The sequence below is a fragment of the Calidris pugnax genome, unplaced genomic scaffold, assembly GCF_001431845.1.
Source record: "Calidris pugnax isolate Ruff unplaced genomic scaffold, ASM143184v1 scaffold165, whole genome shotgun sequence".
Taxonomy (NCBI): Eukaryota; Metazoa; Chordata; class Aves; order Charadriiformes; family Scolopacidae; genus Calidris; species Calidris pugnax.
Window position 1 is genome coordinate 18,916 of NW_015090878.1, and position 25,305 is coordinate 44,220.

General features: G+C 45.6%; 1 protein-coding gene across 1 annotated transcript in view; it reads left to right on the top strand.

Moving 5' to 3' along the window:
- The window catches only part of ZNF512 (zinc finger protein 512), a 23,550-nt gene extending 394 nt beyond the window's left edge, over positions 1-23,156 (top strand). Inside the window, 14 exon segments of the mRNA XM_014946372.1 lie at positions 2,130-2,188; positions 3,953-4,161; positions 6,069-6,158; positions 9,441-9,524; positions 11,332-11,456; positions 11,840-11,926; positions 13,167-13,265; positions 17,130-17,297; positions 17,926-18,120; positions 18,794-18,895; positions 19,911-19,973; positions 20,457-20,555; positions 21,038-21,331; positions 21,333-23,156. Of these exon segments, the coding sequence (XP_014801858.1) occupies positions 2,130-2,188; positions 3,953-4,161; positions 6,069-6,158; positions 9,441-9,524; positions 11,332-11,456; positions 11,840-11,926; positions 13,167-13,265; positions 17,130-17,297; positions 17,926-18,120; positions 18,794-18,895; positions 19,911-19,973; positions 20,457-20,555; positions 21,038-21,331; positions 21,333-21,362 (1,704 nt within the window). The 3' untranslated portion in view covers positions 21,363-23,156.
- Positions 23,157-25,305: the final 2,149 nt, after the last annotated feature.

The following is a 25,305-nucleotide window of genomic DNA, read 5'->3' on the forward strand; positions in this document are numbered from 1 at the left end:
GTGGCCTCGCCGCTGGTGCTGCCAGCTGCTGCCGTTGTCCGGCTGGGGGTGGGCGAGGCGTGCACACGGGGCCGGAGACCGCCGCGAGATGGGCTCTGCCGTCGGGGTGCCGGGGGCGGGCCGGCGCCGCCGGAACAACCGGGGTTTGTGCTTCGGCCGGGAGTCTCGCTGGGCTGGGGATCGGAGGGAGACGAGGCCTGGCCCGGCCGGCGCCGCTTTGTGCGGGCGGTTTGCCCGTAGCAAGATGAGCGGCTCCGGTCTGTTTGCCCCGAGGCGGGCGGCGAGCGGGACCCGGCCGGACTGCCCGGATAGCCAGCAGCGACGACGGAAGCGCCTCAGCTTTCCGTTTGAAGGCCTGGCCGCCCCCTGACGTCGATGCCGGGGCGTGGCGGGGCCGGTTCCGCTCGGCTGAGGGCCGGGAGGATGCGGAGCAGGGTGCTGCAGGCTGCCGGCCTCACTCGGGCGTTTTGTCCGAAAGGCCGTCGGTGCAGGAGGCAGTGGTCCACGAAGTGTGAAGGTAGACGTGGAGACGTGGGACATGCTTTTGCCAAGAAAGATTGGGCCAGATGGTCCTTGAAGTCCCTTCCAACCTGGTATTCGATGATTTGATGATTCTGTGACTGAAACGAGGAGTTTCCTAAAGCGGCTGAGCCACCAGGTCCCGGGGTTTTTCCCTCCGGGGTAGGGAGAACCGTGGTCGAGGGAGGGGATTCTGCCCCTCTGCTCCACTCCGAGGAGACACACACACACACCAGTGCTGCCTCCAGCTCTGGGGCCTCAGCACAGGAGAGACATGGAGCTGTTGGAGCGGGGCCAGAGGAGGTCACGGAGATGCTGGGAGGGCTGGAGCCCCTCTGCTGGGAGGGGGGGCTGAGAGAGTTGGGGGGGTTCAGCCTGGAGAAGAGAAGGCGGAGACCTTACTGCAGCCTTTTAGTGCTTAAAAGGGGCTCATAAGAAAGACTTTTGATCAGGGCCTGTTGTAATAGACCAGGGAATAATGATTTTAAACTAAAAGGAGGTAGATTCAGGCTACATATAAGGAATTTATTTTTTTTTTGACAAGGGTTTTGAAACATTGGAACGGGTTTCCCAGAAAGGTGGTGGATGCTCAATCCCTGGAAACATTCCAAGTCGGGTTGGAAAGGGCTCTGAGCAACCTGATCTAGTTGAAGATGTCCCTGCCCATGGCAGGGGATTGGACTGGATGGATTTTAAAGGTCCCCTCTAACCCAAACCATTCTATGTTTCTATGGCAGTGCAGGACACTTTTTTTTTTCCCCCTTCCAGTTTCTTAGCTGGTTCCTGTACACGGCAAGTTGCTCGTTTACAATTTTGGTATTTCATGTACTTCTCCTGAGCAATGATTCTTGTTTCTAGTCTGTCTTACCAAGATTTTTGTCCTGGGTTTCCCAATGAAGAATGACATGAAGTTATTATTAGTATTTGGAAGAAAGTGATAAATGATTGTCCACATGCCAGGAACAATGTACAGCAAATGGATTGTTTGTACTGACTTGGGAATGGCAGTGATATCTGTTAAATTACGTGTCTTAATAGGAGCGTAAGAAGCAACAAGCAATAAGTGACCAAAAAATCTTTGTTAAATAAGGAGGAGGATCCTGTGATGTGGATAAAGTGAACATCTGGGCAGCCAATGGAAAATGCAAAGTAATTGAGATAAAAATTAAAAGGGAGCATAAAAGAGACTAGAGACAACATTCTTGGTATGGTAATTGCAATAATTATTTCATTAACAAAAAAATAAGTGCTATGTAAAAACTAGTAAGTTAGGATCTAACATACTTGTCATTGTGTGATAAAGTCTAGGCAGAAAGTAGGCCCTTCTGAATGAATTGGAGACAAAGAACACTCCAAGGGGCCTCAGTGCAGGGGGAATGAGTGGCTTTGACATGGGGAGCGCACAGGGGCTCATTCCTATTTTGATTCCAGTACTAATTCATCTGGAGTTGAAAAGGTTAAACACTTCCTTGTCGCAGATAACAGTGGTTTCCTTTTCAAAGGATGGTACACACATCCTCAAAGCGCAGGTGTTTGTGTTTAACTGAAAAGTGAAACATGCAAAAAGAAGAAAAATTATGCTGCTAATGTGAGTTGTTCTGCTTTGTTAGGACACCAGGCCTGGACATCACAGACAACAGAAGGTCAAGAGGTCTCTTGGAAACAAAAAGTATGTGTATGTTTCTTGTCTAGTTTGACTGAGGACAAGAAAAAAGCTGAGATTCCTATAGGAAAACCATATCTGGTCTTTACAAAATATTTTGAATTCTAAGAGGTGCAACGATTCTGGTTTGTGTGATGAGAGTCTCAATTAACTTTGCTCATTAGTTTGTAGGAAAGTGCTTTTCTAATACTTAAGGGAGTATTAGCTTTCATTTATTGTTTTTTAAAGGATTTTAATATTGGGAAGATAAATATTTCATGTTGAAGACCAAATGGTGTTCCAAAATCTATGTATTTTGAGTGTGATTGCAACTGAAAGGCTTTGATTTGAGAATTCTCCTCGTCCTTCTACAGTACCACCTTAAACATAGTATATACTACGTTTGTACATATATGTTTCTGTATATACTACGTTTAAACATAGATTGATGTGTCAAAACATGTGACTCCACAGTGTGGGGTGTGGGAGAGTATTGCTGAGGTGGCCATCACAGTTATCCTTCAAGCAATCTATTATTTCTGTTTGTGAATTGTGGTTGCAGTGGGATATGTTGAAAACTGTTTCTGTTGTCTGTTCTTTCCTCTTACGTTAATGGTAGTTGCCCAGATAATAGATGCTCTGTGTTTCTTTGATGCCTAATAATTTTGCTGGTGTGTACAGTAGTGTCCAGGCATTTCGGGGCTAAGACAAATATTTGAGAATAGTGAAGCAAAGTTCCCTCTAAAATCTAGGAAGAAAACCCAGTGCTGCTGGCTAGTCTAAATCTGTCTTAATGTAGTGTGATATAGTCTAAGGCTGTCTTCATTGCTGAAAGCCTTGCTGGTTAAAACTCTCACTAGCATTAAGTCTTAATTGTGTGGTGTCAACTCTGACTCTGGGAATACATACTGGAAGAGATCTTGCCCTGTGTGGGATGGTGTGTGAGCCGGCACAGGCAGGACACAGGAACAACCACAAAACCACAGATGAAATGCCAAGACTAAATTTATTTCCATTACCTCCCCAACTGGGGGATCCTTGAAGCAGCACCTGGGCAGAGGCACATGAGCAGGAACGCAAGTACTGCAGAGATTGGTCCATGCTCGAGAATCACTGAACCTGCTGTTTTCACCTGTACTTTAGTATTCACACAGGCATAGTTTATCACTGTGCTTTGATCTTTCCCACAGCAGGGCAGGAATTTCAATCATAGGAGCCTCTATCACAGGCTTGTGTTACAGAAAGACAGATGCTCTACTTCTCCAACACACAAGGCTAAACAAAATTACTATGATATGTGGGTTGATCTACACCTCATCTGCAGGTCACTTGAGCGTGTTTATAATCCTCCTCACCAATCTTCTGTTATTTTCCCATATGGAAAATCTTTATGTAATTTTCACATCTTTTGTAATGATGAGCTGTAGAAGAATTCTTATATTCCACATTGGTTGCTTAAGGACAAATGTATATTTTTTAAATTGAGATTAACTTGCATCTGCTTCTTAAGTTGAAGTTTTGAGGTAGGTAGAATGTGTTTTTTCTGATTCTCTTGAGTAGCTTTCTAATGTCATTCTCTAGAAGATGTGAAAAATAACACTTAGTGTGTTTTATCTTGCCTGCACTTTTCAGTTCACAAAACTCAGAAAACTCAGTGAACTGTGAAATGAATTTTTAGAGTACTTGGGAAAATGAAAGGGATGTTGTCTATCAGGTTACTCTGGTTGTGTGTGTTATGTATGCACATACATATGTATATATATATACATACGTGAGATTTCAATTTTCCAGGTCTAAGCAATTTGAGGAGGTGGAAACTACTGTCCTGGAACTGAACAGTAACTATGATGAGACAGTCAGCAACATTTCTTCTGTCTCACCAACTAGTCAAGTGAACGGAAGTGCAGAGTCGAGAAGCAAGCGGAACATTCGCAGGCCTGCTTACTGGTTGGAAATGAGAGGAATAAAAAACAGCATTAACAGATCTTCAGAGAAAAAAGGTACTATAGCTTGGCTCAGTGCAAAACGTTTTCTGATTCTTTTATGAGAGACTAGATGACTTCTGAAACACATACTGGAGTTCACCCACAAATTGCAAATTTGATAATGCTGCTTATATATTAGGAGAAAAAAACTTTCTCCGCTGCAGAAACATAGGTAAAATTTTTTTATGTTACACAGTTTCTTTTGAGTGACTTGTCTATTAAAATTACTGATTCTGTGATTGAACTTAGTTTTATCTGTAGAAGAGATACGTATAAAGGTTCTGGCAATCATATCAGGAGTATGTTGTGAGAGCTTTAAAAATAGAACAAAAAAACACTAAAGATGTAGAAGAGGGGACCATTCATCAGTATTCTGGATTAGACATCACTTTTGTGGTTGTTTGGTTTTTTTTAAGGATGTTTTTATTTCTTTTATTTTCTCGCTTCTGTCAGTTACGATCTTCTGATTTGGAGTGGTTTGTGTTCTATTATGAACATTCAGATTTCCTGGCCTAGGAGCTGTTTTCCAGAGTTCTCGTGTGGCGGAGAGCCAAAACCTTGCTCTTCTATAATGCACTTTCTTCTTATCTCTAAATTAGAATCTGTATTCTATTCTGTTACAAGGAGAGCCAAGTCTGGTAGCTTGATAGAATTAAGGTTCCTGCAGCTCCACACCCCCAGGTACAACCAGTAGTGAGACCAAGCATATATTGCTTTAGGTATAAACACGTATATGACATGTATATACAGCCAGCCACGCAGATTAACACAAAGAGGCGCGCTCAGCACTCGCACCAATGGCCTTCATCCTGCTTCTCTCTCTGACTGATCAGGGTGTTACTGAGAGAAAGAAGCATATATGAAAAGTATATATAAAAGGATTACGTATATATGTATGTGTACATTTGTGTGTGCACACGCGCTATGTGGATCTCTCCTGTAGCTGGACTTTAACTCTCAGTCTACTCAGTGTCTGGCCTTTGGATCCTGATCTTCTGGATGGTTGGTACTGGATCTACTAGCCTCTGCGGTGCGCGGAGCCACACCAGTCACTGTGTAGACTTCCTCATAGACAGGTCACACTCACAGATACTGAGCTCCCTGTCCCTCTGGTTTGGCGTCAGGCACGGTCAGACTTGTGTGCTGACCAAAGGCCTGTTTACAAGCAAGTGGCCCTTTCTACCCTCTAACACCTCTGTTTTCCCCCAGTTGATCCTCCCCAAATCAGCTAATTCTCTCCCTTCCTTTGATACCACTCTTAAACATCCCAGTCTTGTGTAATCCTGAATTCTTCTTCCCTAGCATCCCGTATGTCACATAACCATAGGCGTTAACACCACACTCTCCCTTTTCACTGCTCCCCCCTTCCCCTTCCAAAGGGTGCTCCAGAGAGTGGCTCCCATTGACTCGTCCTGGTGGGTCTCCTGGGACAGACCTGGAGGAAGGTATCTGTTTCTTTGAGTCCATCATTTCTGTTCCCCTGCCTGCCATTGGGCTTCTGTACTTCTCAGTGTTCGTGGAGGTAAGCCTTTGATAGGCCTGGAAACAGTGAGGGTAGGCAGGATATTATTTACGTTTCACCACTTGCCATTGTTTCTCATTGCTCCTTCTTGTGTGTGTGCAGATGAGGTTTTTACGACACAACCTAGCACCTTCTGGCCCTCTTCCTGAGGAGGCTTACTTTCCCAAACCAGGCTGTGGCACTGTTTCTTCCCTATCTTCTGTGTCAGAAGATTGCAGGCTGTGGCGTGCCTAAATATTACCGAGTCAAAAGTCTAGCTCACTGGTGCCTTACAAAAACTACTTTTTTTTTTTTTTTTGAAATATTGAATATGAAGATAAGCTGAGGCAGCAGCAGACTCAAAGCTATTATCCAGACTGAATAATGAGACTGAAGCATTTCTGTTCTTACTCATGAGCAGGAGAAGTACTGTTGAAATGCAAGAGGAAATCTGAGCAAGGGGAAGGCGAAGATCTTAAAGACTCTCCCAAGAAGAAGCAGAAGATTTCGGGTAATACAAATAACTTGTAATTCCTAGTTACAAGCCTCCAGGTACTTCAGACTTTCTCTCTGCCCAAATGCTATCCTCTGCTGCCTTCCAACTCTATGTCTCATTCTGTGTATTTTGTTATATCAGACTGTTAACTAGTTTCTATTTCACAGTGGGAGATGATTGTTCTAATTTCAGTCTCTCTTAAAAGTCTGATAAAGGGAGGGAGGAAAGGAAGTAGGGGAAGTATAGGCTACTCTGTTTCATTTCATTTCCCAAAAGATTCTGGACTAAATAATCAGACAAATTACTTGTAAACATCTGGAGATTAATGAGTATCATCATTAATTGATGATACCAGCAATATGGGCTCGTTGTGGAGAAATCAAACCAAACCACTTTGATTTTTATTTTATCACAGAGACAGAGGGGGAAATGCTTGATGCCATAGGTCTTTCATGCCTTCAAAGGGTTGTTAATCAGTGGTTAGGTGCAAAAGGAAGTGTTCAAGTGGTGAAAGTAGGAGCAGGTGACACAGGAGAAGTATACATTTGCTGTCCAGTCTTGCAAGGGTGAGTGAGCTTAGGAAAGCCAGCCTGGAGTTGAATCTGGGAAGGGATGTGAAAGGCAGCAAGAAAGGATTCTACAAGTACGTGAACAGCAAAGGGAGGACTAGGGAAAGTGTGAGTGTGCTGCTGAACAGGGCAGGGAAGCTGGTGGCAAATGACATGGAAAAGGCTGAGCTATTCAGTGCTTCCTGTGCCTCAGTTTTTATCACCTAAAAGAATCCTTTAGGAATCCCAAGCACCTGAGACCAGAGGGATAGTCTGGAGCAGGGCACTGAGCGTTATACTCAGTGACAGAGCACGAGATTAGAGTACTTAAACATACTGGATGTACCTGAGTCCCATGGCACTTGACAGGTTGCACGGAGTGCTGAAAGAGCTGGTGGATTTCATTGTGAGGCCACTCTTGATTATCTTTGAAAGGTCATGGTGACTGGGGGAGGTTCCCGAAGACTGGAAGAGAGCAAATATCACTCCTATCTTCAACGACAGAAAGAAGGAAGATCTGGGGAACTACAGGCCAGTCAGCCTCACCTCAGTCCCTGGGAAGGTGATGGAGAGGATCCGCCTGAAAAGCATTTCCAGTCACATGAAGGACAAGGTGGTGGTTGGGAGTAGTCAGCATGGATTCATGATGGGCAAATCATGCTTAATCAACCTGATAGTCTTCTATAATGAGGTCCCTAGCTTGTTGGACAACAGGAGAGCAGTACATGTTGTGTACCTCAACTTCAGTAAGGCTTTTGGTACCACAGCATCCTCGCAGACGAGCTGCCAAAGTACAGGTTAGATGAGTGAATGGTGCAGTGGATTGAAAGCCAGCCCAGAGGGCTGTGACCAGCATCACAAAGTCTAGTTGGAGGCACGTCACCAGTGGTGTACCCCAGGGGTAAACACTGGGGCCAGTCCTGTTTAACATCGTATTAGCGACCTGGACAATCAGCAGTGTTCACCCTCAGCAGGTTCACAGATGATACAAACTGGGAGGAGTGGTGGTACGCCAGATGGGTGTGCTGCGATCCACAGGGACCTGGATGGGCTGGAGAATTAAGCTGAGAGGAATCTCTTGAGGTTCATCACAGAGAAATGTCCTGCAGCTGGGCAGGAATAACTGAGCTTCTGGAAACCAGCTTTGCAGAGAAGGAGCTTGGGGTCCTGGAAGAGACAGCAAGCTGACCAGAAGCCAGCAACACACTCTTGTGGCAAAGGCAGCCAGCAGAATTTTGGGCTACATTAGGAGAAGCATTGCCAGCAGGTCGAGGGAGCTAATCCTGCCTTTCTGCTCAGTGCTGGTGAGGCCACGTCTGAAGTACCATGCCCAGTTCTGGGCTCCCCAATACAGGGCTTCAAAGACAATTTAGGGCCTGTAATATCTTTCCTATGCAGCTGAGAGAGCTTCAGCTCTTCAGTCTGGAGAAGAGAAGGCTCAGGCACAATCTTATCAGTGTGTATAAATACTTGATGGGAGGCAATGAAGAAAAGGAAGCCAGAATCTTCTCACTGACAGGACAAAAGGCAATGGGCACAAATTAAAACACACAAAATTCTATCTGAAGACAAGAATACACTTTTGTACTGTGAGGGTGGTCAAATCCTGGCACAAGTTGCCCAAAGACAATTTTGTAGAGTCTTTCAGTGGAATATCGGTGGAGATACTCAAAACTTGATTGGACATATTCTTTGGCAACCTATTCTAGCTGACCCTGCTTGAAAGCAGGGGTTGGACTATGGGATCTTAGGAGGTCCCTTCCAACCTAAATGTTTCAGGGATTTCTGTGAAATAGAAAAAGTATAGAATGATGGTTTGCAATTTGTCCTAGATTCAATTCTAACTATTGGTTTTGTCACCAAGAACTTGGAATTATGTCAGCAGCACAAAGCTGAAAGAGATATAAAGTGTCTTGGAGAAAAGGCTAAAATTGAAAGTGTTCTTGACATTAGAGAAACAATTTAAAAATATAATGGAATATAGTGTGTAAAATTAAAGATACTGTAGTTAGGAAGAAATATTAGAACAGCTGAAAGACAAGTAACAACCTCCTAGGTGTCAGTTCTTCAGAAGAGGATTTGAAATTTATAACAGATCAAAAGCTGAATAGGGACCAACAGTGTCACACTTGTTTTTTAAAAGGCAGATATTATAGTGAGGTGTTTGAGCAGGAATGTAGACTTTCAAACATATCAAGTACTTCTTTTGCTGTGATGCAGGATCACATTGGAGTGCTGTTTCCAGCAGTGGGCACTGCAGTTCAGGAAATGCATGGACCAGCTGAAGAGAACAGGCATGAGAAGAGAGCAAAAACCATAACTAATGAGAAAATACTGAAGCAATAATAGTTTAGTCTAAAGAAAACAGGAATGGGACTGTTGTCCCATGGAACATTTGGTTGTCAATAAGTCATTAGGTTGGCTCAGCCACACTGGGAACAGAGGATGTTTCAGCGTGAAGAGTTACCATCCCCTGAACTTTGTGTATGAACAGCCATACAGATTACAAATATCTGGATGGGACTAATGCCTGGAGCTGTAAATAGCTATGGATTTTGAAAAGGAATAGGGAACGTAACCTTGAAATTCCTTAAAAAAAACCCAACCAAACAAAACATCTAACATTTCTGAATGAGTAGCTTTGAGACAGCAGACTAAATAACAGCCTTCTAGCAAAAAATCCCTGCTCTTTTTGTGACAAGGCTCACAGAATTAAGTCTTCTGGTCTTTCTTGTTTGTGTTATAACAGGAAAAAAACAGCAAGCTGGAACACAACAAAACTCCAACACAAAAGGCCACTGTGTTCAGAAAGAACCAGAAACCTATGGCACAGGTAAGAAGAAGAGCACAGCAGTTGCTCAGAATTGTTTATAAAGCTGATTTTGGCTGGGATAGAGTTAATTTTATTCATGGTAGCTAGTATGGGGCTATGCTTTGGATTTGTGTGGGGAAACAGTGTTGATAGTACAGGGATGTTCCAAGCTCGGCTCCTCACCCTACCCCACCAGTGATGGGCTGGGGAGGAGCACAAAAAATTGGGAGGTGACACAGCTAGGACAGCTGACCCTGACTGACCCAAGGGATATTCCATACTGTATGATGTCATGCTCAGCATATAAAGCTGGGGGAAGAAGGAGGAACAGGGGGAACGTTCAGAGTTTTGATGTTTGTCTTCCCAAGTCACTGTATGCATGATGAGCCCTGCTGTCCTGGAGATTGCTGAACACCTGCCTGCCCATGGGAAGTAGTGAATTAATTCCTTGATTTGCTTTGCTTGCACGCAGGGCTTTTGCTTTACCTATTAAACTGTCTTTATCTTAACCCATGAGATTCTTCCCTCTTAGTCTTCCTATTCTCTCCCCCATCCCACTGGAGGGAGTGAGCAAGCGGCTGTGAGGGGCTTAGTTGCCGGCTGGGGTTAAACCGCAGCACAGCTAGAAGATAAATGTGATTCTAGGATTTGAGTCTGAGCAACAGCTGTTTCTGGTGTTTCCATTTTGCTGTACTCTTTACTGTTGACAAGGGAAAAACTGGCTTTTGTCCTTTTGGCACTGTGTCAGTACTGCAGAGCAAGACTGGAGGGACTGCATGCTGCTGAATAGTGTAGTACCACGTGCTTTTACCACTGCATAACAGAACAGTGAATGGGGAGTCACTTTTTGAACCAAGCAAAAGCTTGTTAAAACAGATGCACTATAAAACTCATAAATATTTTTATACTTTTTTACTCAGCATGATATGTTTGCAGGAAAAACTCTGTAGCTGTTGCTGCCAAATCACCTCTTCTGGTAACCTGTAGCCAGAGACCCAAGCTGTCCATCTTAGAAAAATAACCTTAGCCTTGATTCAGCAAGTGGAATGACTTGGTGTGTGTAGCTCATGGCACTCGTTAAGTACCCCACTTTTCTGCCAAGTGCTGTTCTTTTTGCCTTTTCCCCCAGCCACCTGGGGAGGAACAAGCCCAGCCTGTTATTACTGGGCAAAGAGGAAAGCCTTTAGATCTTTTTACGATAAGAATTCAAGTAGATGGCTGGTAAGCCACTTTCTTCCTGGAATCCATTTCAGTAATTTATAATCCTTGTGGATTTCAAAAAGAGGCCAGAAATTGGAAACCGTGGCACACAGGGTACTTCTACCTGTCTGTTGACTAATGTGGCCTGGTGGTGCAACTCTGTTCACTTTCAGTGCCAAAACTGCTGGCTAACAGAAGTGGGCTTCTAAAGATTTGATTAGTAGACCCGAACTGTGGACTTTGTCTGAAATTGTTGTCACATCTGTGACTGCTTTTACTGTGGAAACCCTTTATGCTGAAAGAGAGGTTTACTCTGCGTGCTAAAGTAACTGTGTAATTGAAATGAATGAAGGAAAAATCTCTACTGAACAAGTGGAAGAACACTCCTCACAAGGGTTGGTAGGATTAAAGAGTTTCTATAAAATGATCTTCCAAAAGGAGTGATGTGTACCTTATCACGTGACACAGTTAAAGCTGCGAATGAGCTAAACCTGCTGAAGTGTAGCCGGACACAAGTTTGGTAGCACGTGATCTCTTTCTTTCTAGGATTCATAGTGCACGAGTTAAAAAAAAAAAAAAAAAAAAAGATTGTGTTTGCAGTTCTACTCCAAACCTTTTGATTTGACAGGTAGTATGGAAGAGCGATGGTCTCTGGAAATTCAGGACAAAGGCCGAGTTACCTGTCCGACATGCCGGGCTGTGGTGAGGAAGACTGTAGAAGGGCTGAAGAAACATATGGTAAATTGCAGGCAGGTAAGAACACAAGAGATGAGCAATGTTTTCTTTACTCCTTTTCAGCTTACTGGTAGAAAAGCCTGCACACTGTTTCGTGTTGCATTTAAAACCAGTTTCATCTCATCGTCATCTCTCTAAGCATGAGTCCTTTAGACATCTGTCAGAGGCTGTGCTTAGAGCTTCTTCCTTAGGCTTTTGCTGGAGATTTGGGGTAGTGAACAAAGGTGTAGCTATTTCATTGTTCCCCTAAATTTTAGGCTCTATAAAATATATTCTGTAATTAATGGGCAATTGCCAGGCCCAAATAAAATATTCTGCTCTCTTGCTCCTTTCCCAGAACGAATTTCCCACTGCTTTGGTTAATTTACAGTTACACACACAATGTCCTTATTTATTTCTAGAAAATGTTCACGTGTCATCACTGTGGGAAACAGTTGAAGTCTTTAGGAGGGATGAAATACCATGTCATGGCAGACCATAACAATCAGGTAACACAACTGCTGTGCATCTAAAAATCTTACAGGCAAGACAGTCTTTTGTTCCTTCCCTGACACACACAGAAACAGAACATGATGTGGTTTTTCAAATGTTGTAGCGGTTTAAATCTTCCCTATCTACTCTTTTTCCAGTGAGATTTGACATCTGAAAAAAAAAAAAAAAAAACAACAGTAAAATGTTGCCAGAGATGGTAGGTATGCTGCATTTTAGAAAGAAGGGGTGGATTTGTTTAGGCTGGTCACAAGTAAAAGGCATTCTCAATCAGAAAAAAAAATGATTGCTCATTAGGATGCAATTTTCAGTCCTTTACTAGAAAGTAATTTTTCTATATCCAGAGCAGACTAGATCTCAGTTCTTTACAAGTTCAAAAGTAAAAAAGCAGAAGCAACAGTTTAGTTCTTGTCTCTACTTACTGTAAAGATACTAATGCTGCAATCTACTTTTCCTCTTTGCTATTACTTTAAAGAAGGCAATGTCTCCTGTTGTAGCTGTGAAGAATTAGAACATCTGGAAAGGTCATTCGGAAGTTTGGGCAAGGTTTAGATAATTAGTTGCTGTTATTTTTTACATAGTACCCAGTACTGTGCTTTCAGAACTTACAGCTGTACTAGTAAATTAAATAGGTCAGGGATCCTGTTCTGACCCTGAGAAATAAGTGTGTCACTCAGTTCTAACTCTTTATTCAGTCTAGGTGAAATATTATTACAAGGTAGTGTAGGAAATAATATACAATAATCATCAGAGAGAGAATAGAGAATAACTTGAAGTGTAGTTTACATAGATGAATAACTGTTACAGGCAGCTAGCTTTAGTTAGACTAAGTGGAAATGGTAGGACCAGTAAATGTTAAAGATGCCTGACAGATGAGTAAGTACTTTCAAGAGGCAGAAGGGGAAAAAAGTAATAATGGAAATATTGTCCTTCACAGCAGCTATAGTTTAGGATCATTTCTTATCAAGGTTTTGTTCATAGATAGCCATGTAAATGTTAAAACTCCTATCTGCAAAGTGGTTTTCAGGCAGTTTACTCATTTTAAAGACAATTCAATTGTTTTGGGATATAGACAGTGATTGCTGTATTAGATATGCTTCTGTAAAATCATAAGTTCTAGTGATTTAATTATTTTAGAAGCTTTTCTTCAGTAGTGTACTGAGTAGTGAATTCTTTATGAGAAGAACTGTAAATGCTGAGCATCCTGTGTTTTTCTGTCATCTGTCTACTGTGCTTTAGCCAGTTGTGAAAGAGGGAGGAGAAGTTGATGAGCAGCTTGAGCGAGACCGCCTTCGGAAGGTTTTGAAGCTTATGGGAAAACTAAAGTGTACGAGGGAGGTAAGCTGCATTGTATCCTGAATTAAACAGCAGCAGATGCATGAACGTAAAATGTGATAACAGTACTGCCGGTTATGCTTTGGTGCTAGCCAAGGCTGGGCTTGTCTCAAGATTCTATCTGCTTTCAAGACAGAGTATCACAGAATCTTAGAATGGTTTGGGTTGGAAGGAATCTTTAGGTCCATCTAGTCCAACTCTCCTCCCATGAGTAGGGACATATTCAACTAGATCAGGTTGCTCAGAGCCCTGTCCTGTCCAACCTGACCTGGAATATTTCCAGGGATGGGGCATCCACCACCTCTCTGAGAAACCTGTTCCAGTGTTTCAAAACCCTTGTCAAAAAAAAAATTCTTCCTTATATATAGCCCAAATCTACCCTCCTTTAGTTTAAAACCATTATCCCATTTCCTGTTGCAACAGGCCATGATAAAGATTTTGCCCTCGTCTTTCTTATGAGCCCCTTTTAAGCACTAAAAGGCTGCAGTAAGGTCTCCCCGGAGCCTTCTCTTCTCCAGGCTGACCCCACCAACTCTCTCAGCCCCCCCTCCCAGCAGAGAGGCTCCAGCCCTCCCAGCATCTCTGTGGCCTCCTCTGGCCCCGGTCCAACAGCTCCATGTCTCTCCTGTGCTGAGGCCCCAGAGCTGAAGGCAGCACTGAGGGGTGAGGGGGTGTCTCCTCAGAGCAGAGGGGCAGAATCATAGAATTGTTTGGATTGGAAGGATTTTATTGTTCTTAATATCTAAAGCCAGGTTAAGCTCTAGTTGGGCTTTGGCCCTTCTAATTTTCTAATCTTTTAGATCATCAATTCCAACCATCAACCTGTCAATGACAAAAACCATCACTAAACCATATCTCTTTTATTACACCTTTATAATCTTCCTGAGTGGCCTGATTGTCTACCTGTCTTTTAAATACTGCCAGGGATGGTGACTTCACTGCCCTGGACAGCCTGTCCCAATGCTTAATAACCCTTTCCCTTCCCCCGATGGCTTGCTTTACAGCACACAGGGAAGGCCTGCTTGTGCACCTTTAAGACTTCCTTCTTGAAAAACATCCAATCCATTATAAACCTCCCCTGGAGCAACTTGAGGCCGTTTCCTCTTTCCCCATCACTTGTTCCTTGGGAGAAGAGACCGACACACCCCCCTTCCCCCTGGCTCCTTTTAGGGAGTTGTAGAGAGCGAGAAGGTCTCCCCTCAGCCTCCTCTTCTCCAGGCTGAACACCCCCAGCTCCCTCAGCCACTCCTCACAAGACTTGTGCTCCAGACCCCTCACCAGCTCTGTTGCCCTTCTCTGGACACACTCCAGTACCTCAATGTCCCTCCTGTTATGAGGGGCCCAAAACTGGGCACAATGCTCCCACCCAACTCTGTGTCCTCTGCAGACTTGCTGAGGGTGCACTCCATCCCCTCATCCAGATCATTGATAAAGATACTAAAGAGAACTGGCTCCAGTACTGAGCCCTGGGGAGCACCACCTGTGACCGGCAACCAACTGGATTTAACTCCGTTCTTCACCACCACTTTCTGGGCCTGGCCTTCAGCCAGTTTTTAACCCAGTGAAGAGTACTCATGTCCAAGCCATGGGCATCCAGTTTCTTCAGGAGAACGCTGTGGGAAATGGTGTCAAGGCCTTGCTAAAGTCCAGGTAAACAACATCCGCAGCCTTTTCCTCATCCACCAAGCGGGTCATTTTGTCATAGAAGGAGATCAGGCTTGTCAAGCTGGACCTGCCTCTCATGAACCCGTGCTGGCTGGGCCTGATCAGCTGGGTGTCCTTCATGCGCCACATAGTGGCACTCAGGATGGTCTGTTCCACGACCTTCCTCGGCACCGAGGTCAGACTGACAGGCCTGTAGTTCCCCGGATCATCCTGCCAGCCCTTCCTGTGGATCGCGTCACGTTTGCTAGACGCCAGTCAGCTGGGACCTCCCCAGTTTGCCAGAACTGCTGGTAAATGGTGGAAAGATGCGTGGTGAGGACTTCCGCCAGCTCCCTCGGAACCCTTGGGTGGATCCCATCCGGTTCCATAGACTTGTGTGTCCAGGTGTTGGAGCAGGTCCCTCACCGCCTCTCTTTGGATTAAGGGGGCTTCATTATGCTTCCTGTCCCTGTCTGCTAGCTCACGGGTCTGGGTGCTCAGGGAACAACCAACTCTTACTACTAAGGACTGAGGCAAAGAAGGCATTAAGTACCTTAGCTTTCTCCTCATCCTTTGTCACTCTGTTACCACCTTCATCTGATAAAGGATGGAGATTCCCCTTAGTCCTCCTCTTGTTACTAATATATTTATAGAAACTTTTTATTGTTCTTAATATCTAAAGCCAGGTTAAGCTCTAGTTGGGCTTTGGCCCTTCTAATTTTCTCCCTGCATAACTTTATTACACCTTTATAATCTTCCTGAGTGGCCTGCCCCTTCTTCCAAAAGCCATAAACTCTCCTTTTCCCCCTGAGTTGTGACCATATCTCTCTGTTCAGCCAGGCTGGTCTCTTCCCCCGATGGCTTGCTTTACAGCACACAGGGAAGGCCTGCTTGTGCACCTTTAAGACTTCCTTCTTGAAAAACATCCAGCCTTCCTGGACTCCTCTGCCCTTCAGGGCTGCTTCCCATGGGACTCTGTCAAGCAGGCTGCCCTCCTTGACTTGTCCTGTTTCCAGGCTCAGCGTTAATTTGATCACTGCATTCAGGGCTAGGAGATATTCTAGTAAGTGACATCCTCAGGAACCATTGGGGTCTTTGTAGAGACAATAGCTGTATACTAGGAACAGCTGAAAGTTTTATTTGCCATCATCCTAATGTTGCTGCGTTCTAGATGGTTTGACCAGCCAACCAAGTATAAAATCTTCCTCTTTTTCTGCTCAACTCCTCCATTCTTAGCTTTCTCCTCATCCTTTGTCACTCTGTTACCACCTTCATCTGATAAAGGATGGAGATTCCCCTTAGTCCTCCTCTTGTTACTAATATATTTATAGAAACTTTTTATTGTTCTTAATATCTAAAGCCAGGTTAAGCTCTAGTTGGGCTTTGGCCCTTCTAATTTTCTCCCTGCATAACTTTATTACACCTTTATAATCTTCCTGAGTGGCCTGCCCCTTCTTCCAAAAGCCATAAACTCTCCTTTTCCCCCTGAGTTGTGACCATATCTCTCTGTTCAGCCAGGCTGGTCTCTTCCCCCGATGGCTTGCTTTACAGCACACAGGGAAGGCCTGCTTGTGCACCTTTAAGACTTCCTTCTTGAAAAACATCCAGCCTTCCTGGACTCCTCTGCCCTTCAGGGCTGCTTCCCATGGGACTCTGTCAAGCAGGCTGCCCTCCTTGACTTGTCCTGTTTCCAGGCTCAGCGTTAATTTGATCACTGCATTCAGGGCTAGGAGATATTCTAGTAAGTGACATCCTCAGGAACCATTGGGGTCTTTGTAGAGACAATAGCTGTATACTAGGAACAGCTGAAAGTTTTATTTGCCATCATCCTAATGTTGCTGCGTTCTAGATGGTTTGACCAGCCAACCAAGTATAAAATCTTCCTCTTTTTCTGCTCAACTCCTCCATTTGTATCTGAAAATCTTCCTATTTTGTGCGTCCTTGTTTAACACCTTGCTTCTTCATTCCATATATTGAGATTTTCTGTTGCCCACTGCCTACAAAGAAGTTCTCAGAAATAGTTTCTCCCAGATGCATCCAGTTCTTTGTCCCAGATTTTCGCTATCTGAATAGACTAACGTTAAATTTTACTATGTGATTTATTCTGATCTGGCAGGAAAAGTGATATTACTTTGGTCAGCAAACGGTGGATTTTATACACAGTGGTCTTGTGGTCAGCTGGAGAGTGTTTTTCTTCCATGCGTTTTTCTTCTGCGTTAACAGGGCTGCACAGGCAGCTTTACTAGCATAATGGGATACCTATATCATGTTAAAAAATGTGGGAAGGCTGCTTCTGAGCTGGAGAAAATGGCTATGAAGTGCCATCATTGTGGAAAAGCGTATAAATCAAAGGCAGGACTTGTCTACCACCTCCGATCTAAGCATGGGCCGGTAAGTGCAAATTGCCATGGTTATTGGGATAGCGTGGTGGTACTTCAGCTGTTCAGACTTGAGGCACACCTCAGCTTTTGTCTGCTGCTTGGGTGGGTAATTAGGGATAGCAAATATTTGCATTTTTCTGTCTCTCTGGAGTATTCTGTCCTTGATACTTTGCTTCTAGCAGCAACTGTTGCTGTTCTGTGACTAGGATGAAGTTTTTAATAGTAAGTCACTGTGGCAGCAGTAAACTTTCCCCAGCCTGACTTTTGCTCAATGGAAGAATGATGCTGACATGTATAACTTGACATGCTTTTCTTTGCTCTTAGAAGACCTGATGTGGGAGCAGAACAGGCAGTACTGTACTTGTTATTCATAAGGGTTTTACAGCCAATGATGTGACGTTCTTTCAAGACCAGTGGCTGCATGAAACTCTCTGCTTGAGCCTTGCTGCTGTGACCCCCCTGAGTAGATCTGGGGGTCTGCCTCACCAGTGGGATGCGCTTCTGTCCATTGTCTGTGACAGTGAACAGCTGCAGCAGCATTTTTGTGAGGTGTTTGGCAGAATATTTATTCACAGTATTTAGTGTAACTGAAATAGGAACTAGTGAAGAAGGCTCATCTTTTTTGGCCTTCATTGCAGGTCACTTTCCTCCATGAGGAGAGAAGAACAGAGAGCCTGAAGAAAGTAAAACAGGAGCCAAATAACGCAGGCAGAGTTCAGAGGAGGTCTGCAAAGGTGGCAATCTACTATCTCCATGAGCTAGCTGGAGAAGAGCTGGCCAAAGAGTGGCCTAAGAGAAAAGTTCTGCAGGACTTGATTCCGGATGACCGGAAGGTACAAGGCCTTAAAAATGTCTTTCTTCACATCAGATGAGTCTTTCACTGGCACCTACCCAGCGTTGCCAGTGTTTGGTGGCCCGTGGAAAGCAATATTGAAGAAGTAATGTCTTGTGGGAGGGATCAGGTTTTGCTCCTCTGGCCTTAGATTACAGTGTTGCTACAGTAGCAATTGCTGTGGTATAAGTATTTTATCCAGGCAGGCTGTAATGACTTTCAAGTCCTATTGCTGTAATTTTCAGTGGGCACAAGTAAAGAAGGCAGTTATAGGCAGTGTGTTGCTCACAGGTCATAGGCTGCAGATCACTGCTACCATGCAGCGATACTTCATCGTTTTTCAGACTCCAGAGTTTCCAAAGAGCATCTTTTAGGCTGTAAGGGAAACCCAAGAGAAGAGTGTGGTTTGAATGGGGCAAGTACATCTAGAGGAACTGGTGTAGTCAAAGTTACGGGAAGTTTTGAATTCTGGTGTTGTGGGAGTTTTCCCACAGATTCAGTTATGTTTGCAGAGAGTCAGTGAGATGGGAAAACTTTGGTTATTGAGAGCTTGGCTGTTAAATTAGGAGAAGAAATATCTCTTCTGTGTCTCAGCCCGGGAGATAAAGAGACATAGTTGGCCTTATGTGTAGCCAACATTGTTTCCAGCTTTCAATTCTGTCTCTTTATCTCAGCTGAAATATACTCGTCCAGGACTGCCCACATTTAGTCAAGATGTGCTGTGCAAATGGAAAACGGAGATAAAGATGTACCGAAGAGTCCACTGCCCAAATCAGGTAAGCGTTCAAGTGTTTCTGAAGCCTCAAAGGGAACAGATTTCAGGTCTGTTATGAGCCAGCAGCTTTTTACAACCTTGAAACTGCAGTTTTTCTCTCTGGGAGACAAATTCTGCTCAGGTTGGTTAGTGTAACCGAGACCCTGCTTGGACTGTTGCCTTAGGAATGATGTGTTTAAGCACTTCAGAGCCAGTAACTTGGTGTCAGACCGGAACACATTTCACATCCAGCTGGGAGCTGGTCCATTTGAAAGTTTGAGCAGTGGAAAAATGACAGGCCCCTGCCTGTCTAGCAGTGTACTAAATCTAATTATAGAAGGGAGGAATAGAGATGGAAATAAAAGAGTAGAGGGACTTTGACACAGCACTTAAGTTTTCTTTTGGAAGCTGGAAATGGGCTACAGCAGACATGCATGGCACTGCCATCCTGGTCTAGGTATGCTTATGCATGTGCACTTAGTTTTTTACAATCCCATGCAGCAGTCACCAGACATATCCAGTGAGAAGAAATGGCCCCGTTGGTGGAAACTGTGGTAAGTATGATGCAGCTGATGCACACTGCTGGATAGCCAAGGGTCAGTGGTGGCTTCCACCCGGGTTTGGTGTAGAGACAGTACCTTCCCCCTGCCCTACATCACGCCCACCACTCTCTCGCCAGTTTTCAGGCTTGTGTCATGTTGTATATGGAACTGTCCCCGGAAAGCAGCTGTCCCATTTCCCTGACTGGTAACCCAGGAGCATGTGTTGCACCCACCTCCTGTTTCAGGGTCTGGGCTCTTGGCTGAGCACCATCTGGTGATGCCTAAAGCGCCACGTAGGGAGGGCCTGTAAAGTGCCCTTAATTGAGACCATCGGTGTTGGATATGGTACTTCTGCTCTGTGCCAACAGATACACAGGCAGGGCAGACCTCTCTTACGCTTTTGGAATTGTCTTCCAGACAATAGTACTTCCTTGTGTAGGAAGAAGTGATTTCTTATTGACGTTTTGCTGACATGCGCTTTTTTTGCTGTTTCAGGGTTGTGAATCTGTGTATGGCAGTGTCTCAGGACTCAAATCTCACCTCGGCACGTGTACCCTGGTTGGTAGCCTTGCTGTACTCATTATCTCTTATACCAATAGCCTGACTGTCCCTGTCCCTGAGATGTCTCCTTGTTCAAGCTGTTGTCCTGCCATCTGCTGAGTTCCTCACAATTTGACTGCTTCCTTATGTGCTAACAGGGTTGCCATTACAAACACTGCTTGAAGCAAGGAGGAAGCATCTTAGCAGCATGCATTTTAGTGAAACTGCAGTCCTAGCTTTAGATTCACAGCTACAAGAGCATTTTTTCCAGGTACAGTGCTGGAGACCTTGTAAAATCTCACAGAGCAGCTCTGTGCTTTGTGGGCTTAACTGGTCAGTAATGTCAGTCCTCTTGTAGCTAAAGCATTGTCTGGTATGAATAAGAGTTTCTTACTGCTGGGTTATGTCTCAGCAAGATTAAAGCACAATATATAGGCGTATCAGCCTTCTAGGTAGCAATTGGCAATGGATTTTTTATTTTTTTTTTTGCTTTGGTGCCAGGGTGACTTCGTGGCTGGTAAATACAAATGTCTGCTGTGTGAGAAGGAGTTCATTTCAGAGAGCGGGGTCAAGTATCACATCAATTCCATGCACGCTGAGGTAAGGCAGGCAGAATGGATGTCCTCAAACCCCAGGTTACTGGAGGCAGGGAGGGTGAATGAAATGCTGGATGCTTGCCGTGTTTTATTTTCCCCTTGCTCACTGCTGGGAACAGAATCCCAAACTCAAGTGGCAAAATTTAAGCAAATCTAGCTTAAACATAGCTGTTCTTATGCGTTAGTCTGGGGAGCAGGTGTTGTGTCGTGTCACATGTCTTGTCCCAAGCTGCTGCTGCTCAGTTCAACTCTTCAGCGTTTCCCATGCCTTTAGCCAGGCAATTGCCAAATCAAATCTGAGTCCTCTGAGACAGTGACACCTGGGGAGGAACACTGAAGAACAGAGCTTTGTTAGGCAGCTGCCTTTCCAGATCTCATGTTTCAAGGAACACCTTGTCCCACAAGGCAGTTTTATTATAAGCCCTGATGGCCTTCGTATGGTATTTCCGCTTTGAGTACCAACCTGTTGCCTTCTAAACCCTCCAGGACTGGTTTGATGTGAACACAAGTACCACCAAAAGCTTTGAGAAGCTAATGAAAATCCGCCAAAGAGAAGAGCAGAGGAAGCAACGGAAGAAACGTCCTTTGACCCGGGGCAAAAAGAAGAGAACTGGGACCCTGGCTACCAAGAAGGTTCCCACTGCAGGAGTTGAAAAAATGAGGAGAAGTAAGAGAGGTCGTCCGCAGAGGGTGGACAATGAGAGTGTGATTAGTGAGGAGAGGGAGCCCCAAGTTGCACAGAGAACCAAATTTCAAAAAAACAACTGCAAGCGAGGCCGGAAGTAAAACCCTACAAGAAGAGAAGGAGTAATCCTAAAGCTTTTTGGTTACAAGCCCCACTTCTGTCAAGCTCATAACCCACAGCACTAATACAAACAACTGAATGTCTTTTGGACTGTGACTCCGTTCTACTCAGTGACCTTGATTTTGAAACTATTGCCTCTGGTCCATTGTGAGAGACTTCAAACCAAAGCTGTGGTACAGAGGCTTCCTCTCCTGGTGTAGTTCCCTTGGACAGTGGCACTAGCAGTGTACCCAGTGTAGGTCCTGTTCTGGTTACAGTCTCGGTTTGGGTCACATTAGTTCCTTGTGTAGTGGTTTCCAGTACAGCAGCTGTCTTGTTTTGTCATCTTCCTGTGATGGGGAGATCAGGATTCTTTTTTAGCAGTTCTCCCTGTAAGGACTGACTAGCCCAGTGTTTAGGTCTCTTGTAAGGGGGGGATCCTTTCTTGCACAGTATGCACACAAGCTAAGCAGCGCTGTGCAGAATGCAGAGGCTTGCCCTGTAACTGCCCTGTTTGTTGTCAGCGAGACTGCCCCAGAAGAGCAAATACCTTCCTAGCGTCTGCTCCAGTTGCACAAGGCACTGAGCTCCATACAGCAATGTTTCAGCTCAGCACCAGACAGTAGCACCTGAGCTCTGGTATGCTTGGAAGTGATGGGACATCATTAATGCCCTCGTCAGGAGCCCCCTGTTTCCCTGGCATCTGTATTCTGTAGCACTGGGCATTGAATGTATGTGGAGGGTCTTCCAGTCCAGTGAGGAATAATGCTCTCTCCAGCCTTTTGGAGATTCACTGGAGTTTCAGAGACTCCCAGTAACTAATGTAGTAAAATGGCCTTTGTGGGCCCTCTGAAGACCATTTGCTTCAGATTCAGCTGGGAAACAAACGTGCTGCAAGACAGCGCATCCCTACAGTAGCAGCCTTGCTACTGCTGAAACCCTGTTCCATTGAGCTGCCAGTGTGGTGTTCTTTGTCGTGCCCACGCTCCCATAGTGTCCTTTTTTCTGCACTGTAGACGCCACCTTCGTGGTCTTCTGTCACCTGTTTTCTTTTCAATACTGCTTCCTTTCTGTGAATGAGGCGTATTGGCAGTGCCTTCCCTGTGTGGAAAAGGTTAGAAGAAGAGGGTTTGTTATTTTAAGTCACTTGTTGACATGAACTCTGGATCATAGAGGGTATCTTCTTGTGCTCCGTAAATGAAGCAGATGTCATAGGAGCTGGTAGGAAGCAGCAGCACAGGCAGTCCTACTCATTCCTTCAGAGAGTGGGTTCTCCAGAATTATTGTTATCCAAAGACCCACTGTACCAGGAAGTTGAAAAATACAACCTTTTCCTTGCAGTTTTGCAGACAAGAAAATAGGCAGCTGGCTCCATGTTACCTCCCTGTGAATTTTCACTGCTTACCAAAGTTGCTGGTGGTGAAGTTCATGGGGAGGGAAGCTGCTGCAGTGCCTGGAGAACAGGTGGGTTTATACCAGTGTGTTACTACCTGGATAATCACATCGGCCCTGGCAGTGGGAAGTGCTCTGTGGCCAGGGTGTTCTCAAGAGCTGCCTCTCCCACATAATCATCAAAGCAGCCCCTGGCAGAGCGTGGTCTGTCTGTCGTGGGGATTAGCACCTGTATGGCAGTGACAGTAGCTGTACTGCACGGTGGTTTCCCAGCAGTAGTTATGCTGCCTTTTGGAACCAGCCCTCACTGCGGGTGCAGTGCTGCACTCAAAGTATAAATATGTGGAGTTCTGTGCAGGGTCTACTAAAGTTTGCAGTAAGAGGAGTGAGATCAGAAGACAACAAAATAAAATGTCACCAGTGTGAGAATGTGGTTTCTTATTGGTTTGGTGTGTAGTGTTCTTGGTACTATCCCTTCTTGCACAACACACCCCGGTCTGCTCACTTGGTTCTCCTGCGCGCTCTGGACAATCCCTTGTTAAGAGTTTGGTTAGCCTAGCATTTTGCAAATTCATGTTAAAATTCTACCCTATAGAATCATAGAATGGTTTGGGTTGGAAGGGACCTTTAAAGACCATCTAATCCGCTCCCCTTGCCACAGGCACAGGCGTCATTCACTAGATCGTGTTGCTCAGAGCCCCATCCAACCTGACCTTGAACAATTCCCATGATGGGGCATCCAGAACTTTTCTGGGCAAATTGCTCCAATGTCTCACCACTGTTAGAAAAGTTTTCTTCCTTATGTCCAATCTAAACCTACCCTCTTTCAGTTTAAAACCAGTGTCCCTTGTCCTGTCACTGCAGGCCCTGGTATAAAGTCTCCCTGTCTCTCTTATAAGCCGCCTTTAAATATCGAAAGGCTGCAATGAGGTCTCCCCAAAGCCTTCCCTTCTCCAGGCTGAACAACCCCAACTCTCTCAGCCTTTCTTCACAGCAGAGGGGCTCCAGCCCTCTGATCATTTTTGTGGCCTCCTCTGGCCCTGCTCTGATGGCTCCGTGTCTGTCTCGTGCCGTGGGCCCCACAGCTTGACACGGTGCTCCAGGCAAGGGACCATGAGAGCAGAGTAGAGGGGAAGAACCGCCTCCCTCCACCCACTGGCCATGCTTCTGTTGATGCTGTCCAGGATACAGTTGGCTTTCTGGGCTGCAAGCGCACATTGCCACCTCGTGTCCAATCTTTTGGTATCCCTGAGTCCTTCTCTGCAGGGCTGCTCTCGATCCATTCACCTCCATCCCCGGCTGCATTGATATTGGGGTTGCTGTGACCCAGGTGCAGGGCCTTGCCCTTGCCCTTGCCCTTGTTGAATTTCATAGGGTTCATATGCACCCGTTTCTGAAGCCTGTCATGGTCCTTCTGAATGTCATTCTATCCCTCCAGTGAATCAACTGCACCACACAGCTTGGTGCCATCTGCACACCTGCACTCAATCACTGATTTGCATCATTGATGGCAGTGTTACTGGTGCCAACACGGACCCCTGAGGGACACCACTCATTGCCCCAGCAATTGTTTCTGCAGCTGTGGTTTTTGTTCCATTGCACAGCCTGCAGTGTCCCCATTTTTTGCATCAGCCTCATTGTGACACTCTTCTAAACTGTGAAACTTAACCAAAATACATGTGATACAGGAAGGTACACCTGAGCCTGCATGCAAAAATGGAGTGCTGCTCCCTTCCACATGGCTGTGTGTCATTAGTGTTATTTGTATGTCAGTTTTAGCCACTTTTAACAACTGAAGTGTCTGCCTTGGTCTCCTGATGGGTCCAAATCTCAGCACCTTGCAACACAGCTAAGATCACAGGCACTGGTTACAAACAGGTTTCTGTGTTCTATTCTGGAGCAGGACGTCCACTGAACCAGCTGTGCCAAGGCAGGCAGCTCCTGGAGGGCAGCTGTAGGAAGCGTGAAGAGGTGTCTGAAAGTTGCAGGCCCCTGGACTGGGAGAGCCTGTGTGGAGATCCTGCCCACCAGCCTACAAAGACAGAGTGAAAAGGAAGCGAGAGCAGGCAGAAAATGGGACAGACGACTCCAATTCCTGCCTCATGCCCGGTGGACAATAACCATGCTTGCCCACCAAGCACAGCACAGAGAAAGCGACTGCCCCGGTTGCTTGTTTGTACCGTGGGGCAGAGGCAGGTATGTGAGCAGTTCCTGCAGAGCAAGCAGGTGATGTGCTGAGAGCCCCCGAGGGACCTTTTCTAGTGTCTGTGCCCTCAGCTCCCTCCAGAGACCGCCGCCCTTGCCCTGATGCAGCCCATTGTCTTGGAGGGACGGGGGCCGGAGCGCGGTGCCCCGAGCCAGCCGGGGGCCCTGTGCTGACCGAGCCGTCCCCCATCGCTTCCAGCCGTGCCCGGACACACCGCCTGACCCCGGAGGCGGCGCTGGCGATTTGGAGGCACGGCCCGAGGTCTCGGGGGCGGTGCCGGTGCCGCTGCGGCGCCGCTGGTGGGGGCGGTGCTGGGCGGAGCAGGCCGGGGGAGGACCGGGCGGCCGTTCCGCCCCGCCCCGCGCTGCGGCC